The 13,172-nt window shown below is 61.9% G+C and overlaps 1 protein-coding gene across 1 annotated transcript; it reads left to right on the top strand.

The window, feature by feature from the left end:
- The first annotated feature begins 3,049 nt into the window (after window positions 1–3,049).
- MGAT4B (alpha-1,3-mannosyl-glycoprotein 4-beta-N-acetylglucosaminyltransferase B) lies at window positions 3,050–13,125 on the top strand. Its single transcript, XM_053912695.1, has 15 exons — window positions 3,050–3,181; window positions 8,529–8,714; window positions 8,796–8,936; window positions 9,007–9,140; window positions 9,814–9,860; window positions 10,171–10,284; window positions 10,454–10,529; window positions 10,643–10,757; window positions 11,071–11,201; window positions 11,357–11,464; window positions 11,586–11,779; window positions 12,128–12,206; window positions 12,289–12,376; window positions 12,465–12,577; window positions 12,668–13,125. The coding sequence occupies exons 1-15, from the start codon at window positions 3,085–3,087 to the stop codon at window positions 12,689–12,691; spliced, it is 1,647 nt and encodes a 548-aa protein (XP_053768670.1). The 5' UTR covers window positions 3,050–3,084; the 3' UTR covers window positions 12,692–13,125.
- Window positions 13,126–13,172: the final 47 nt, after the last annotated feature.

The raw sequence follows: 13,172 nt of genomic DNA, 5'->3' as shown, positions 1-13,172 counted from the left end.
AAACACACACCAAGTTACAATATAGAAGTACCTGTGATTCTTTATTAACTCATCACACTACCAGATATAGAGATAGGACCAATCAGCACTAGCAACACCAGGTAGCGGTGGGTGCGGAACTGCTGCTTTGCGGTGGCTGCAGCACCTCCAGCGGAATGGAAGCCCAGGAGATTGCTGTGTGACAGCCCCAAGCACTGCGAATTCTGCTGGACTTTGCTGCCTCCATTCACAACTCAAGGAAATACCAAGTTTCAGTTAGAGGTTAGAAAAAAATTAAGATATATTTTGTGTTTCTCATCTCAGCTCTTAGACCTCCCCAACCCTGGATCCCTAGGCCACAGGTTAGGAAGCCCAGTGAGGAAGGATGGAAGGAGCAGCCACCTCCAGAGGCTGTCCCAGAAAATCTCCAGAAGGCAGTGTGGGCTGAGGGCTGGCTTGGAATCCCAACTCAAAGGCATTTTCACTTTGTGGGAAGCAAGAAACACAAAGGAGGCAGGCCCACAACCTGGTGGGGAGAGAAAGCAGGACTTTCTACGCCCATCTGGCTCTACTCTCCCTCCTGGGGGGAGGGGAGGCCAGTGTCACTGTCCCCAGCAAAGAAGGTGAACCCTTGGGTGAGGGGGTGCCCCATCCTGGGTGGCAGGAGGGCAGGCAGAGCTCACCTGCCTAGAAGTGTCAGAGAGAGTTGGCGTGCAGGCAGACCCCAAGGAATGCATTGTAGTAAGGGCGCAGAGAGCCTTGGAAAACCGGCCAGGAGCCAGCCAACCGTTGCCATTTCAAAGGGTACAGCTGGGAGTGCAGAGGCTGCGGGGAGGGTCGGAAGTGGGCCTTCCCTCACAGCAACGACGCCACTTCTGCAGGCCCTGGGGGCCAGAGTCCCCTAGGCTTCAGCTCACTCCGCGTCACCTTCTCCAGCGCCTCCTGGTGGCAGCAGCACCACACTGTCCTCCTTGCCCTCGGTGTACGGTCCTGGCAGGACAGGCAAGCCTGGTGCCGACCCACTCACAGCCCAGTGGTGAGTGCAGGCTCCTAAGTGGGTGTGTGGCCCAGAGGACCGCCTCCTGGGATTCTGCTGGGGCAGGGGGAGGAAACAGCACGCCTGGGGGAATCAGAAAGACCACCCTCAGTCTCCACGGCCTGGACCCCTATGATTGCCCAAACTCAGCCACCAGTTTCCGGGTGTGACCCCCTCCAATCAACTCACCCCAGCCCCTCTCCCATCACTGGAGATCTCACCACTCTCCTCCCCGACCCTGGACCACAGCAGTCCCATTTCTGACAGAGGCCTTGCAGTCTCTAGGGGTCAGGGCAGAATTCCACGCCCCTCCAGAGCCATCCCCCCAACCCCCCTTCCTGCTCCTCCTGCCTCAAAACCGAAGTGTGGAGGGGGAGGGGACCCGGTGAGCTTCCCAAACTTTAGTTACTGACAGACCATCTCCTTAATTTTTAGTGGTTCAATTTCCTTAAATCAACTCATTTAAAACTTCAATACACATTTTAAAAAAAAAATCTTTTGTATCACAGCCCAAATGAAAAATCTTATCCCTTGCTACACACAGAAGGTGCGAAAACAGACGCCCCGGGAACAATCAGGTCGCCTCCAGAAGGCTCCACAAGGCCAGTCTCGGCCCATCCCGTTCATCAGCAAGTTGGGAGAGAGGCACTGGCGTCCCGCCAGCGGGAAACGGGGCGTCGTTGCATCAGGCCCCAGCACCAGGCCCCTCTGCCACTGGCCCTGCCTTACTGCTCCTGGCAGAAATGTCTCTGCGGGGGCGAACGCCCAGGCCCTACCTGCTCCCAGGCTTCCATCTTGCCCCAGGTGTGGGTCTGGGCTGAAAGCAGAAGACAAATAAATGCCCAGCATCTTCCAGTCTGAACCCGTCCCCAAAAGGCCCCTCCCCAGGGCCTTCAGGGTCATTGCCGCCAGGGCCAAGACCCAGGAATATGAGGGATAGCGCTGAGGCCCCGGTGCCCGCCCTGAGCCTGTGTTGGACCAATCCCTTTAAGGTTTGTCCCCTTCCCAGTCCCACTTCCCCAGAGGCCTGGGGAAGGCCTGGGTTGGCACACGAATGAAAGTGTACGTGAGCGCCAAGCCGTGAAGGGAGAGGAGGAGCTGGACAGCTGGGGGCCCTGGGGCGCTTCATCTGCGGTTGTGCCAGATTCCCGCCTCCCTGCACCTGGCACCTGGGAGGCCAGACCCGCTCTGGGACTGTCACTGTGCCCATTACCTACATAGATCAGACAGTCACTGTGTCCATCGCCTACACAGATCAGCCCCTTTACTCCTGAAAACATCCCACTGCCCCTATTTTACGAAGGAGGAGCATCTTCTGTCCCCAACATGCCTTTATCCCGCCGACTAGAGAAAGGTCCTGGGAAGGGAAGTAGCCACGGGTGTCGGTGCAGGCAGGGCCACGCCGCCGAGTACCCCGGCTGGAGGCCGCACCAGCTCCAGCCATACCTTCCCCTTCCCACTGCCCAGACCCTTCTCAGACCTGGGGGAGAGGCCTGGGGATCCCCGAGTGAACGGGAGTCGGATCGGATCGGATCGGGAGGGGTGGGGTGGGGTTCAGGTTGCGGGGACGAGGGCGCGCTGTCTGCCCCTCAGCGGGTCCGCCGCACTCGCGAAGGCACCGCCTTGTCCTACCTGAGCCGGACCCAGAGCGGCTGGGCGAGCTTACTCGGGGGCCGCGGTCGCGAGCCGGGCGCTGCTCCGCACCCCGCCTCCTCGCAGGGCCGGCGGCAGCGGCGGCGGCGGGTGCTGCGGCCCCTTTAAATCCGGGCCGCCCCGCCCTGCGCCGCCGACTCCGCGGCGGCCCCGGATCCAGGCCGGGCCGCGGCTCTCGCCGCCCAGCCCAGCCCAGCCCAGCCCGGCCTGGCCCAGCGGCGGAGAAAGGCCCTGCACGCGCGCCCCGCGCCCCGGAGGAGCCGTTCCCGGCCCCGCCCGGCCCCGGGCCCCGCCCTGCCCCGCCCCGGGGCCGGGGCCCCCCGCGGCCCCCCGCGGCCCCCTACCCCGCGCCCCGGCCCCGGCTCCCCAGGCCATGCGGCCTCGGCCCCGCCGGCGCCCGCCGCGCACCGGAGGAGATGAGGCTCCGCAATGGCACCTTCCTGACGCTGCTGCTGCTCTGCCTGTGCGCCTTCCTCTCGCTCTCCTGGTACGCGGCCCTCGGCGGCCAGAAAGGTGAGCTCTCCGCGCCCCGCGACTCTTCCCGCACCTGGGCGCACCTGGGCGCCCGCGGCCGAGCGGGTCCGGGCCGTGGCCGCGGGAGGCGGCCGGAAGCCGACGCGGGCGCCCTTCCCCGCCTGGCGGCGCGGGAGGACGCCCCTCCCATCCTCGCCCCCACTTGTTTGCTGCCGGAATAACGAAATTCTCTTCTGGCCCGCGCTGGGCCGAGCGGGGCCGGAGCATCGCAGGGGCACCCCGTGAGGCGCTGGGACCGGCCTCCATGAGTACAGTTACGCCCATGCTGGGGGTGGTCGCTCCCACTGGGTAGCTGGGGACCTAGGAATTCTCAAAGAGGGACAGAGATACAAGGTCACAGCGGTGGCTGTGCCAGGTGGTTCCCAAGGTACCAGCTCCAGGCACCTGGGCAGAAGTAGATATTGTGTTCCTGAGACAAGTGTCAGGGGCCAGCCAGACATGCAGGCAGTGACCCTCTACCCCACCCCGCAACACCCTTCACCCCAGCCCACTGCCAGGCACTCCCTGGGGTATCCACAGCCTTCCATGACATCCGCTGCCCAGAACTGCCCCACAGGGCCCTCCTGGGTGCTGGGCCAGCCAGCCAAGGGGTGTGTGGAGGGCTCACGAGCAGCCGCTCAGCCCCAGGTGCCCGTTCACTCACTGCGTGTGTTGTCATGGTTTGGTCAAGCTGGCCAGTCCACCACCCAGGCCCTCTGCCTCTGGCCAGCACACTCGGGGGGAAGCAGGTGGGGGAGACAGGCACCAGCGCAGGCTGTAGTCGCTTGGCGTTGGCTGGGGCCGCACCGGAGGCACCAGGAAAAGCTGCTTCCTTCCTGACTCCTGGCCTTCCCGCAGAAGGCTTAAGCAGGGTCAGGCTGAGGCCAGCAGACCCTCTGCCTACCTCCTGCCTCCTGCTTCCCTGTCCCCTACGCGAGGCTGGAGTGGGAGGGCTGGTGGAGGGGCTAGAGCCTTCCTGACCTGCCAAGTCCCAGTAGCCCCCACCTGCTCCTGCCTGCCCAGCCCAGTCTAGCACAGCCCTCCTGTTTGGGTGGAGGCCAGGGTGCAGTTTCCATGGGCCTCCTGCAGCAGCCGTGGGCCCTCTGCCTGATACCAGGACTCTAGTGCAAGCCCCAGAAGGACACCTTCTTTGGAGGCCTGGATGGCACAGGGGAGCCAGTGCCCAGAGCAGTGGAGTGAGGGGACTCTAGGGGCTCCATTTAGGGCCCACTATCCCTGAAGGGCGTATCGAGGAGGCCAGTACTCTGAGGGCCTGCGGAGTACAAGAGCACCCTCAGCCGAAGAATTGTGGAGCTCAGGTGCATGGTTCCTTGTCCCTGGGCACGACCAGGAGCCTGAGGTATAAGGAAGGGTGTCACAGTTTTGGGGGTCCCAGCAGGGCCAGATCTTTGGCGGCCTCAAGAGAAAGCCTGAATCTGGGCTCTTACGTGACTCTGCTCCTTCTTACATGTAGGCAGCTGTGTTAGGCCTGTGGGGAAGCCAGACTAAACCAGGCCGAGGCCAGACTGCACCCTGGCTCCCAGGGTGCAGCAGGTGGGGAGCCCAGGCACCCATACTTGGGGTAAGGGCAGAGGAGCCTGCGTCCGTGGGCAAGGGAGGAGGTGGGCAGGTAGCCAGAGAGGAAGGAAGCAGCAGGAGAAGGTGACATCCTGGAAGCTCGGGGCCAGGAAGGATGTGTAGGCCTTGGCGTGACGGGCTCTGGGTGTGGGATTCACCGTCAGTCTGGAACACGTCCGTGCAACAGCGCTGCCAGCCCTCACACTGGGGCCCTCAGCCACGGGTCTGCTGAAGGCCTGTCCCCACGGAGGATAGCAGATCCCCTAGGGGGCCAGCTTCAGCCACACGGCACTCCCTAGCATCCCAACATCCTGTACTTCAGCAGGAATGGACACCCTTCTGTTTTATTTTGTTTTGTTTTTTAATTGATTTTAAAGAGAGAAAGGAAGGGGCAGGGGGAGAGGGAGCAAGAGAGAGACAGACAGAAACATTGACTTGTTGTTCCACTTACTTACGCACTCATTGGTTGCTTCTCAAATGTGCCCTGACTGGGGACTGAACTCACAACCTTGGCGTATGGGGAGGATGTTCTAACCAGCTGAGCTACCCCACCAGAGCCTGGGCACCCTTCTTGACCACTGGGAGAGGAGGGGTGGGAGTCCTGGAGAGGAGGTGAACACCTGCCTGCTCTCCACCTCCTGCCCCACCTGCTGGTTAACAGCAGACCTTCCCTGGGCCCGGTCCAACCTGTGCCCCTCTGCGTCTGTCCCCCTTCCCTGGGTGAGGGGCGCAAGGCCTGTTCCTTCAGCCAGGAGGGGACCGGAGGGAAGAGTGTGGTCCACGGGCCTCAGGTCTCCTGGTTACTCTGCCTTCAGTTGGGAAAACCTCTAATAGTGGCCACAGCTGCAGTCCTTTCCTGGAGCCAGCTGCACTGGGGGCCAGGACCCCCACACCACCTCCCTGGGGCAGGAAGGTGTAGATGGAAGGAGAAGCCAGGTCCCCTTAGCCCCAGCACCCAGGAACTTCTGCCTGGCTCCCAGAAACCAGGGGCTCCCAGACCTTTGCCCTTCCCATCACTTTGCCCAGCCCGCTCACCACTTCAGCCCAGCCGCCCAGCGCAGGAAAGTTGTGGAGGGCCACGAGGGCCTGGCAGAGCTTGGGCCTGGGCTCAGCGCCTGGGGAGGCATGCACAGAGCTTGAGGTTCTGGCTTTGACAGGCAAGGAGAGATTGGACCCACGAGCAAGAAGCCAGGGATGAGGGTCAGGCTGGGACCTTGCCGGCAATAGGCAGAGCAGGGGCAGGTTGCTGAGGGGCAGACAGAGCCTGCAGTGTTCAGGGAAATGATAGAAGGCTCTGGGGGGGTCAGAAGCCAGGCCCGGGAATCCCAGGGCCTATCACCAAGTCTTAGTAAATGGGGGAAGCTCAGGACCTGGGCAGAGGGCGGTCCCTGGGAAGGGCAGCCAGGGTCCAGAGCAGGCTGTGTCCAGGCCTTGGAGGTCAGGGTGATTCAGGGTGGCCGTGGGTACTGCTGCCCACCTGGCCTGTCCGCCTGGGGCAGGCTAAGGTTGGGCTGAGCTCATCCTACTTAAAGATCAGAGAGCGGGGAGGAAGGATGAGGCGCAGTCAGGGTAGGGGAGGCGTCCTCACATTCCCCCGCTGCACAAAGGGCCCGCTGCAGGGGGCTGCCTTGGGCAGGGCGTAGCGGCTCCACTGCACTGGGGAGGCGGCAGGGACCAATGGGTAGATGGCTGGGGACTTAGGCAGAAAGGAGGCCACTTGCCATGTCCTGGTGTCCAAGTAGTTGAACTGCCTCCTGCCGGGCCTTAGCACCTCCCCCACCAGTATCGGGGATGGCCAGGTCCTGTTCAGGGGTTCAGATTTCCAGGGTAACCTGGCCTTGGAACTCAGCGAGGAACCTGGAAGATTCGGTAACCTGAGTCCCCCCTACCCCCACCTGCACCTGCAGGGCCGTCCCAGGGAGGTTGGGTGTGGGGATGGAGGTTGGGGCAAGCTGGGTATGAAGCACTGGGGAAGTAGCTGTGTCCTGAGGGGACTGAACTTGCCTTGGCTGTGACCCCTGGGGCCCATGGCTGTAGGCACTGACACCATCTAGGGCATTCTGGGGGCTGTGACCTCACCAGGGGCTGAGGAGCAGAAGAGCTGCCCTGGCTGGGAGACAGAAGCCAGGCCGGGAAGGAGCTGTGTACAGCAGGAGGCCATGAAGGCCAGCAAGGCCTGGGGGGATGGTGCTTGTTCCATCTTGCTCACTGGCCCCTGCCTGCCTGACCAGTGGGTCCAGGTGCGGGCACCCTGGGGAGTCCTCTGCCCTGTTAGGCAGCCCCATCTCTGTGCTGCTCCTCGCCCAGCACCCTGATGCCCTGATGCCCGGAACTGGGGCCCAGCAGGAGGTTCCGACGCAGGTCTCCTTCTGTGCAGGCCTTGGGGCCTTCAGAGCTGGTCCCTCTCTGCTGCTGACTCACTGAGTGACCCTGGGCTAGTTTCTCAGCTTCATTTGCTCATTTGAGTGCTGGGGGCTAGAACGGAAACAGCCACCCCCTGGGGCTGGCATGAGACTGAAGGGATCCAGAGGTGGTGGCCAGCACAGTGATGACCACAAGGACAATGACGGATGGGCACCAGGGCACTGGTCACAGACCCTGTGTTCAGACTCAGTCCCACATGGAGGATGGGAGGGGGAGTTCAGGAAGGTTGTCGATCCCCAGAGGGCCTCAGGCATGGGGCTGCCTGTGATCTCTCTGTGACCCTGGGCAGGGAGAGGAGGGAGGGGCAAGGCTGGGTGCTAAGAAGCCCCTGGGAGAGGGCTGGGTCCTTGTGCCCTGGATGGGACCTTTGGGTGTACTAGCCCCTGGAAGGAGCAGATGCTGCAAGGAGAAGCCAGAAGGGTCTTTCGGAGCCACTGGGTGTAAAGGATTCAGTCTGAGTCTATTCCAGCCTCTGCTTAGGAATGCCCCTCCGGGGCCGAAGTGGCCCTGCAGCCCTCCCACTTCAGAGGGAAGGAGAGAGTGACCGTGTGTGGGGAGAGAGCACAGGAGAGCGCTAGTCCTCCCGGAGGAGGCTTTTCTCCCCCAGGGGTGTCAGCGTGACTTCAGAGTGCCCTACGCAACCCCAGAGAGCTCAGAGGTGGCAGGTTCGAGAACAGATGCAGTTGGTCTGTAGCAGCAGTCCCCTGCCGCTTTGGCACCAGGGACAGCTTTCATGAAAGACAATTTTTCCACAGACCCGGGGAGGGGGGTATGGCTATATAGCCTGCCACCAGCTGCAGCTTAATTGCCACTTGCCACTCATGGATAGGGTTTTGATACGAGCCTGCAAGCACTTGATTTATCCTGGCCTTTGTGCAGTCAAACCTCTCTGCGAATGAAAATCTGCCCTTGCAGCCGCTCCCCAGCGCTCGCATCCTTGCCTCAGCTCCACCTCAGGTCCTCAGGCAGCGCCTCTCATTCCTGGAGCGCACAACCCAAACCCCTCGCGTGCTCGTGCAGTTCACAGTAGGGTTCTGGCTCCTGTGAGAATCTAACGCCACCAGCGATCTGACCAGAGGGGAGCTCAGGCGGAGATGCCAGCAATGGAGAGCGGCTGTAAATGCAGATGAAACTTCGCTAGCTCGCCCGCCTGCCCGCCGCTCACCTTCTGCTGTGCGGCCCGGTTCCTAATAGGCCACGAACCAGTAGCGGTCCCTGGTCCCCGGGTTGGGAACCCCTGGTCTATAGCACCGATAGGCACAAAGATGTGTGCACTAGCGCCCTCAAGGGGACTGTGGGTCCGCTCTGGGGTGCCCCCTGGTGACAGCATGCGGACCACCCACAGGCGATGTGGTGGACGTGTACCAGCGCGAGTTCCTGGCGCTGCGGGACAGGTTGCACGCAGCTGAGCAAGAGAGCCTCAGGCGCTCCAAGGAGCTCAACCTGGTGCTGGACGAGATCAAGAGGGCCGTGTCAGAGAGGCAGGCGCTGCGAGACAGAGACAGCAACCGCACCTGGGGCCGCCTAACGGGTGAGGGCCAGGGCGGGGCACAGGGGAGGTGGAGCTGGTGGCTGCCCCTCTGTCTGACCCGTCCTTTCCTGACCCACCCAGAGGACCCACGCCTGAAACCGTGGAACGTCTCACACAAGCACGTGCTGCACCTGCCCACTGTCTTCCACCACCTGCCGCACCTGCTGGCCAAGGAGAGCAGCCTGCAGCCGGCTGTGCGCGTGGGCCAGGGCCGCACTGGAGGTAGGGGCAGGGCTGTGAGTGGCCAGGGACGGGGTTGGGCGGTGCCTGATTCACCCCGCGTTCCCCGCAGTGTCTGTGGTGATGGGCATCCCCAGCGTGCGGCGCGAGGTGCACTCCTACCTGACGGACACGCTGCACTCACTCATCTCAGAGCTGAGTCCGCAGGAGAAGGAGGACTCGGTCATCGTGGTGCTGATCGCCGAGGCGAGTGGGCTGGGCGCGGGGTGGGTGGGGGGTGGACGCACTCAGAGGAGGCACACGCACCAGATAACAAGGAGCAGAAATGGAAACAGGGCGACATTCCAGAGGCGAAAGCTAGCAGAGGGTCACTGTCATTCACAAATTTGTCACAATAAAAAGTTAAAAGGGAAGAGCCCTGGTAGGTGTGGCTCAGTGGATTGCCTGCTAGACTGTGGACCGAAAGGTCACTGGTTTGATTCCCAATCAGGGCACATGCCTGGGTTTCCGGCCAGCTCCCCAGTTGGGGGCAGGCAAGAGGCAACCTATCGATGTATCTCCAGCACATCGATGTTTCTCTCCCTCTCTTTCTCTCTTTCTCCCTCCCTTCCGCTCTCTCTAAAAATAAATAAAATCTTAAAAAAAAAAAAAAAAATTAAAAGGAAAGAAGCACTTTAGTGCCCCCTTGTGGATGCCATCTACCTAGTGCGCCCTGACTCCACCACCCCAGGTACGTCCCCAAAGGGCTTTTCCTGAGACACCTGTGAACACCAGACCCAGCCATACTCACCCTCAGGATGGGGAACTCACTCCTTCCGTGTGGGGGTCATCTGAAGCCCAGGCCCCTCCCCGGAGCCCCTTCTTCCAGGCCTTTCGCACTGGCAGTCCCACTTAGGGAGGGCGCTTGGTCTCCCCGCAGACTGACCCGCAGTACACCTCGGTGGTGACGGAAGACATCAAGGCCTTGTGAGTGCCAGCAGCGACCAGGCTGGTGGGAGGCGGGCTCTTTGGGGGGTGTAGGGGAGGCAGGAGTCTGCCTCCCTCACAGGATAGGATAGTGCCCTCTGGGGGTGGGGGCTTCCCCTGTTGGCTGAAAGGCAGTGGGTGTGCAGAGGTGGCCCCACCCCTCAAGCCCCATTGCCCGTGGTAGGCCGGGTGTGGTGTGGGTGGTATCTCCCTGGTGGGCCTTAAGAAAGGGACAGGGTCTGGCTGGCCCCGCTCTGCCCCTGCCCCAGGCCCTGGAGGCTGCACCCTACTGGGCCTTTCTATCTCCCAGGTTCCCCACGGAGATCCATTCTGGGCTCCTGGAGGTCATCTCCCCTTCCCCCCACTTCTACCCCGACTTCTCCCGACTCCGAGAGTCCTTTGGGGATCCCAAGGAGAGAGTCAGGTACTAGTACCGCCCCTTTCCGGTACCCCCAGCAATGCCCAGAGCCCAGGCTGTTGGCTGCAGTGCCTCTGCTTCTCCATCGGAGGACCTCTGCCTGGGGGTGGGGTGTTCTTCCCGCACCAGAAGGGGAGGGGTCTGAGCTCCTGAGGCCCCTGCCCCTGGCCCACAGGTGGAGGACCAAACAGAACCTCGATTACTGCTTCCTTATGATGTACGCGCAGTCCAAAGGCATCTACTATGTGCAGGTCAGCACCGACACCCTGCTCTGCCCCCTGACCCAAATCCTGGCCTTGCCTGGGGGCTGCATGTCGCCCTGCGCTGTGCCTGTCCTGAGTCCCCTCTGCCCCTCACTGTGCAGCTGGAGGACGACATAGTGGCCAAGCCCAACTACCTGAGCACCATGAAGAACTTCGCACTCCAGCAGCCCTCAGAGGACTGGATGATCCTGGAATTCTCCCAGCTGGGCTTCATTGGTTAGTTCCCCACCCCCTGCCGACCTGAACAGAGCCCCTCAGTCCCACCCTCCTCTGCTTCTCTATCATAATCTCCCACCTTGCCTGGGGCCCAAACCCCACACCTGGCAACTTCATGTTAGGAACCTCTGCCTGGAGTGGCCACTGCAGCCCATCTGGCCTGTTCCCACCTGCCCTCAGAGTCACACTTGCCTGCAGCTGGCCACAGGGTTTGCTGTGAGACCCTCCCCAGCGGCTCCCACAGGGATTTCGAGGAAGTAGAGCAGGGCAGAGCTGCCCACTCAGCACCCCCTCCCCCCGCTTTTCCCATCAGGGAAGATGTTCAAGTCACTGGACCTGAGCCTGATTGTGGAGTTCATCCTCATGTTCTACCGGGACAAACCCATCGACTGGCTGCTGGACCACATTCTGTGGGTGAAGGTCTGCAACCCTGAGAAGGACGCGGTGAGCAGGGGCTGACAGAGACAGGCTGGGCGGTGGAGCATGCAGCCTCCAGTGGGGACTGGGTCTGCAGGCATGCTCCTGACTCAAGAAGATAAGGCCCTGTCCTCCGAGGTGGGGCTTGAGTTCAGATCCAGAGTGTTGCCCTCCCTCCGCAGAAGCACTGTGACCGGCAGAAGGCCAACCTCCGCATCCGCTTCAAGCCGTCCCTCTTCCAGCACGTGGGCACGCACTCCTCACTGGCGGGCAAGATTCAGAAACTGAAGGTGGGCTGTGCCCCACATGAGCCTGGCTGAGTACAGGCAGAGACTCGGCTGGGGTGGGGCAAGGGGACAGCAGGGCGAGGCCAGACCTCACTCTAGCACCGCTGTCCCTCCGGCACTACAGGACAAGGACTTCGGAAAGCAGGCATTGCGGAAGGAGCATGTGAACCCCCCGGCGGAAGTGAGCACGAGCCTCAAGACATACCAGCACTTCACCCTGGAGAAGGCCTACCTGCGTGAGGATTTCTTCTGGGCCTTCACACCTGCTGCAGGGGACTTCATCCGCTTCCGCTTCTTCCAGCCACTGCGTCTTGAGCGGTTAGTGATGGTGCCCACAGGCCCCCGGGCAGAGGGGCAGGGTAGCTGCCCGGGTCCAAGCCTTGCCACACATTTCTCTGACCCCCTGCAAATTCCTTCACCCTACCTGCCACACCTCAGTTTCCTCGTCTGAAGAGTAGGGTGGGTAACGGTAGCTACCTTGTAAAGACTACGTCAGGCAGGACATTGGAGTTCAGTGACATTGCCCATCACCATCGTCCCTATGAGGAAGGCCCTGGTGGCCAGCCTGGCCCACCCCCCAGGCCCAGGCCCGGCCTCTGCTCCACTGGGCAGCATTCCTGGGCAGTGCCCCACTTTGCAACAGCTCACAGGCCTGCCTGGCTGCAGGTTCTTCTTCCGCAGTGGGAACATCGAGCACCCGGAGGACAAGCTCTTCAACACTTCCGTGGAGGTGCTGCCCTTTGACGTGAGTGCGGCAGGGTGAGGCTGAGACCTGAGGCTGGCCTCTCCCACAGCCCCTGGCTTCAGCCCCTTGATTTTGCCCCCAGAGCCCACAGTCAGACAAAGAGGCCCTGCAGGAGGGCCGCTCAGCCACTCTCCGATACCCTCGGAGCCCTGATGGCTACCTCCAGATAGGTGAGTGGGGTCAGGCAGGCGGAGGTGGGGGGAGAGCCTGGACCGAGCAGAGGTCCTGGGGCAAGTTCTCAGTGCTGTCCTCCCCCAGGCTCCTTCTACAAAGGTGTGGCCGAGGGTGAGGTGGACCCCGCCTTCGGTCCCCTGGAAGCACTGCGCCTCTCCATCCAGACAGACTCACCGGTATGGGTCATTCTGAGCGAGGTGAGGCAGGGCACAGGGAACTAGGGGCTGTTCCCAGTAGCCACGGGGCCAACTCTGTGGCCCCTGGTGACCCCGGGCGGGCTCTTTCAGATCTTCCTGAAAAAGGCCGACTAAGGGAGGGCTTCTGAGGACTGGCCCTGAAGCCCAGGATGCCAGGGATGTCTTCGCTGCTGTCCCCAGAGGGCCGGAGGGGGTCCACCCAGCCTGAGGGGTTGTTCCTGGTACCTCTCAGCAGCCTGGGGTCGCCGCTGGCCCGGAGGCCCCAGGAGCCGGTGCTGCCCGCCCGCCGGGCCGCGGGAGGAAGCGGTGGTCCCCACACTGTGCCTGAGGCCGGCCTGTGCCGCCCTGAACCGTTCGCAGCCGGCTGGCTTGAGCCAGGCCGTTTTGGAAGAGCTTTTTCCCGGGCGCCCGCTGTCTCCGGCGCGAACACTGGAATGCATACACTACTTTATGTGCTGTGTTTTTTATTCTTGGATACATTTGATTTTTTCACTTAAGTCCACATATACTTCTATAAGAACGTGACTTGTAATAAAGGGTTAACAAAGTATGTGCCTCCTGCGTGGTGCTCTGAGCCCCAGCCAGGTGATGTCAC

The sequence above is a fragment of the Desmodus rotundus genome, chromosome 10 (assembly GCF_022682495.2).
Source record: "Desmodus rotundus isolate HL8 chromosome 10, HLdesRot8A.1, whole genome shotgun sequence".
In the NCBI taxonomy this organism is placed as follows: domain Eukaryota; kingdom Metazoa; phylum Chordata; class Mammalia; order Chiroptera; family Phyllostomidae; genus Desmodus; species Desmodus rotundus.
Note: the sequence above shows the minus strand (reverse complement) of the source record. Positions and strands in the feature narration are given on the sequence as shown.

Bases quoted from the DNA above. Each gene is read 5' to 3' on its own strand.
- MGAT4B (XM_053912695.1), top strand. From the start codon at position 3,085: ATGAGGCTCCGCAATGGCACCTTCCTGACGCTGCTGCTGCTCTGCCTG. The intron at 8,715-8,795 runs GTGAGGGCCAGG...TGACCCACCCAG, and splicing joins CACCTGGGGCCGCCTAACGG to AGGACCCACGCCTGAAACCG. The intron at 10,758-11,070 runs GTTAGTTCCCCA...TTTTCCCATCAG, and splicing joins CTCCCAGCTGGGCTTCATTG to GGAAGATGTTCAAGTCACTG.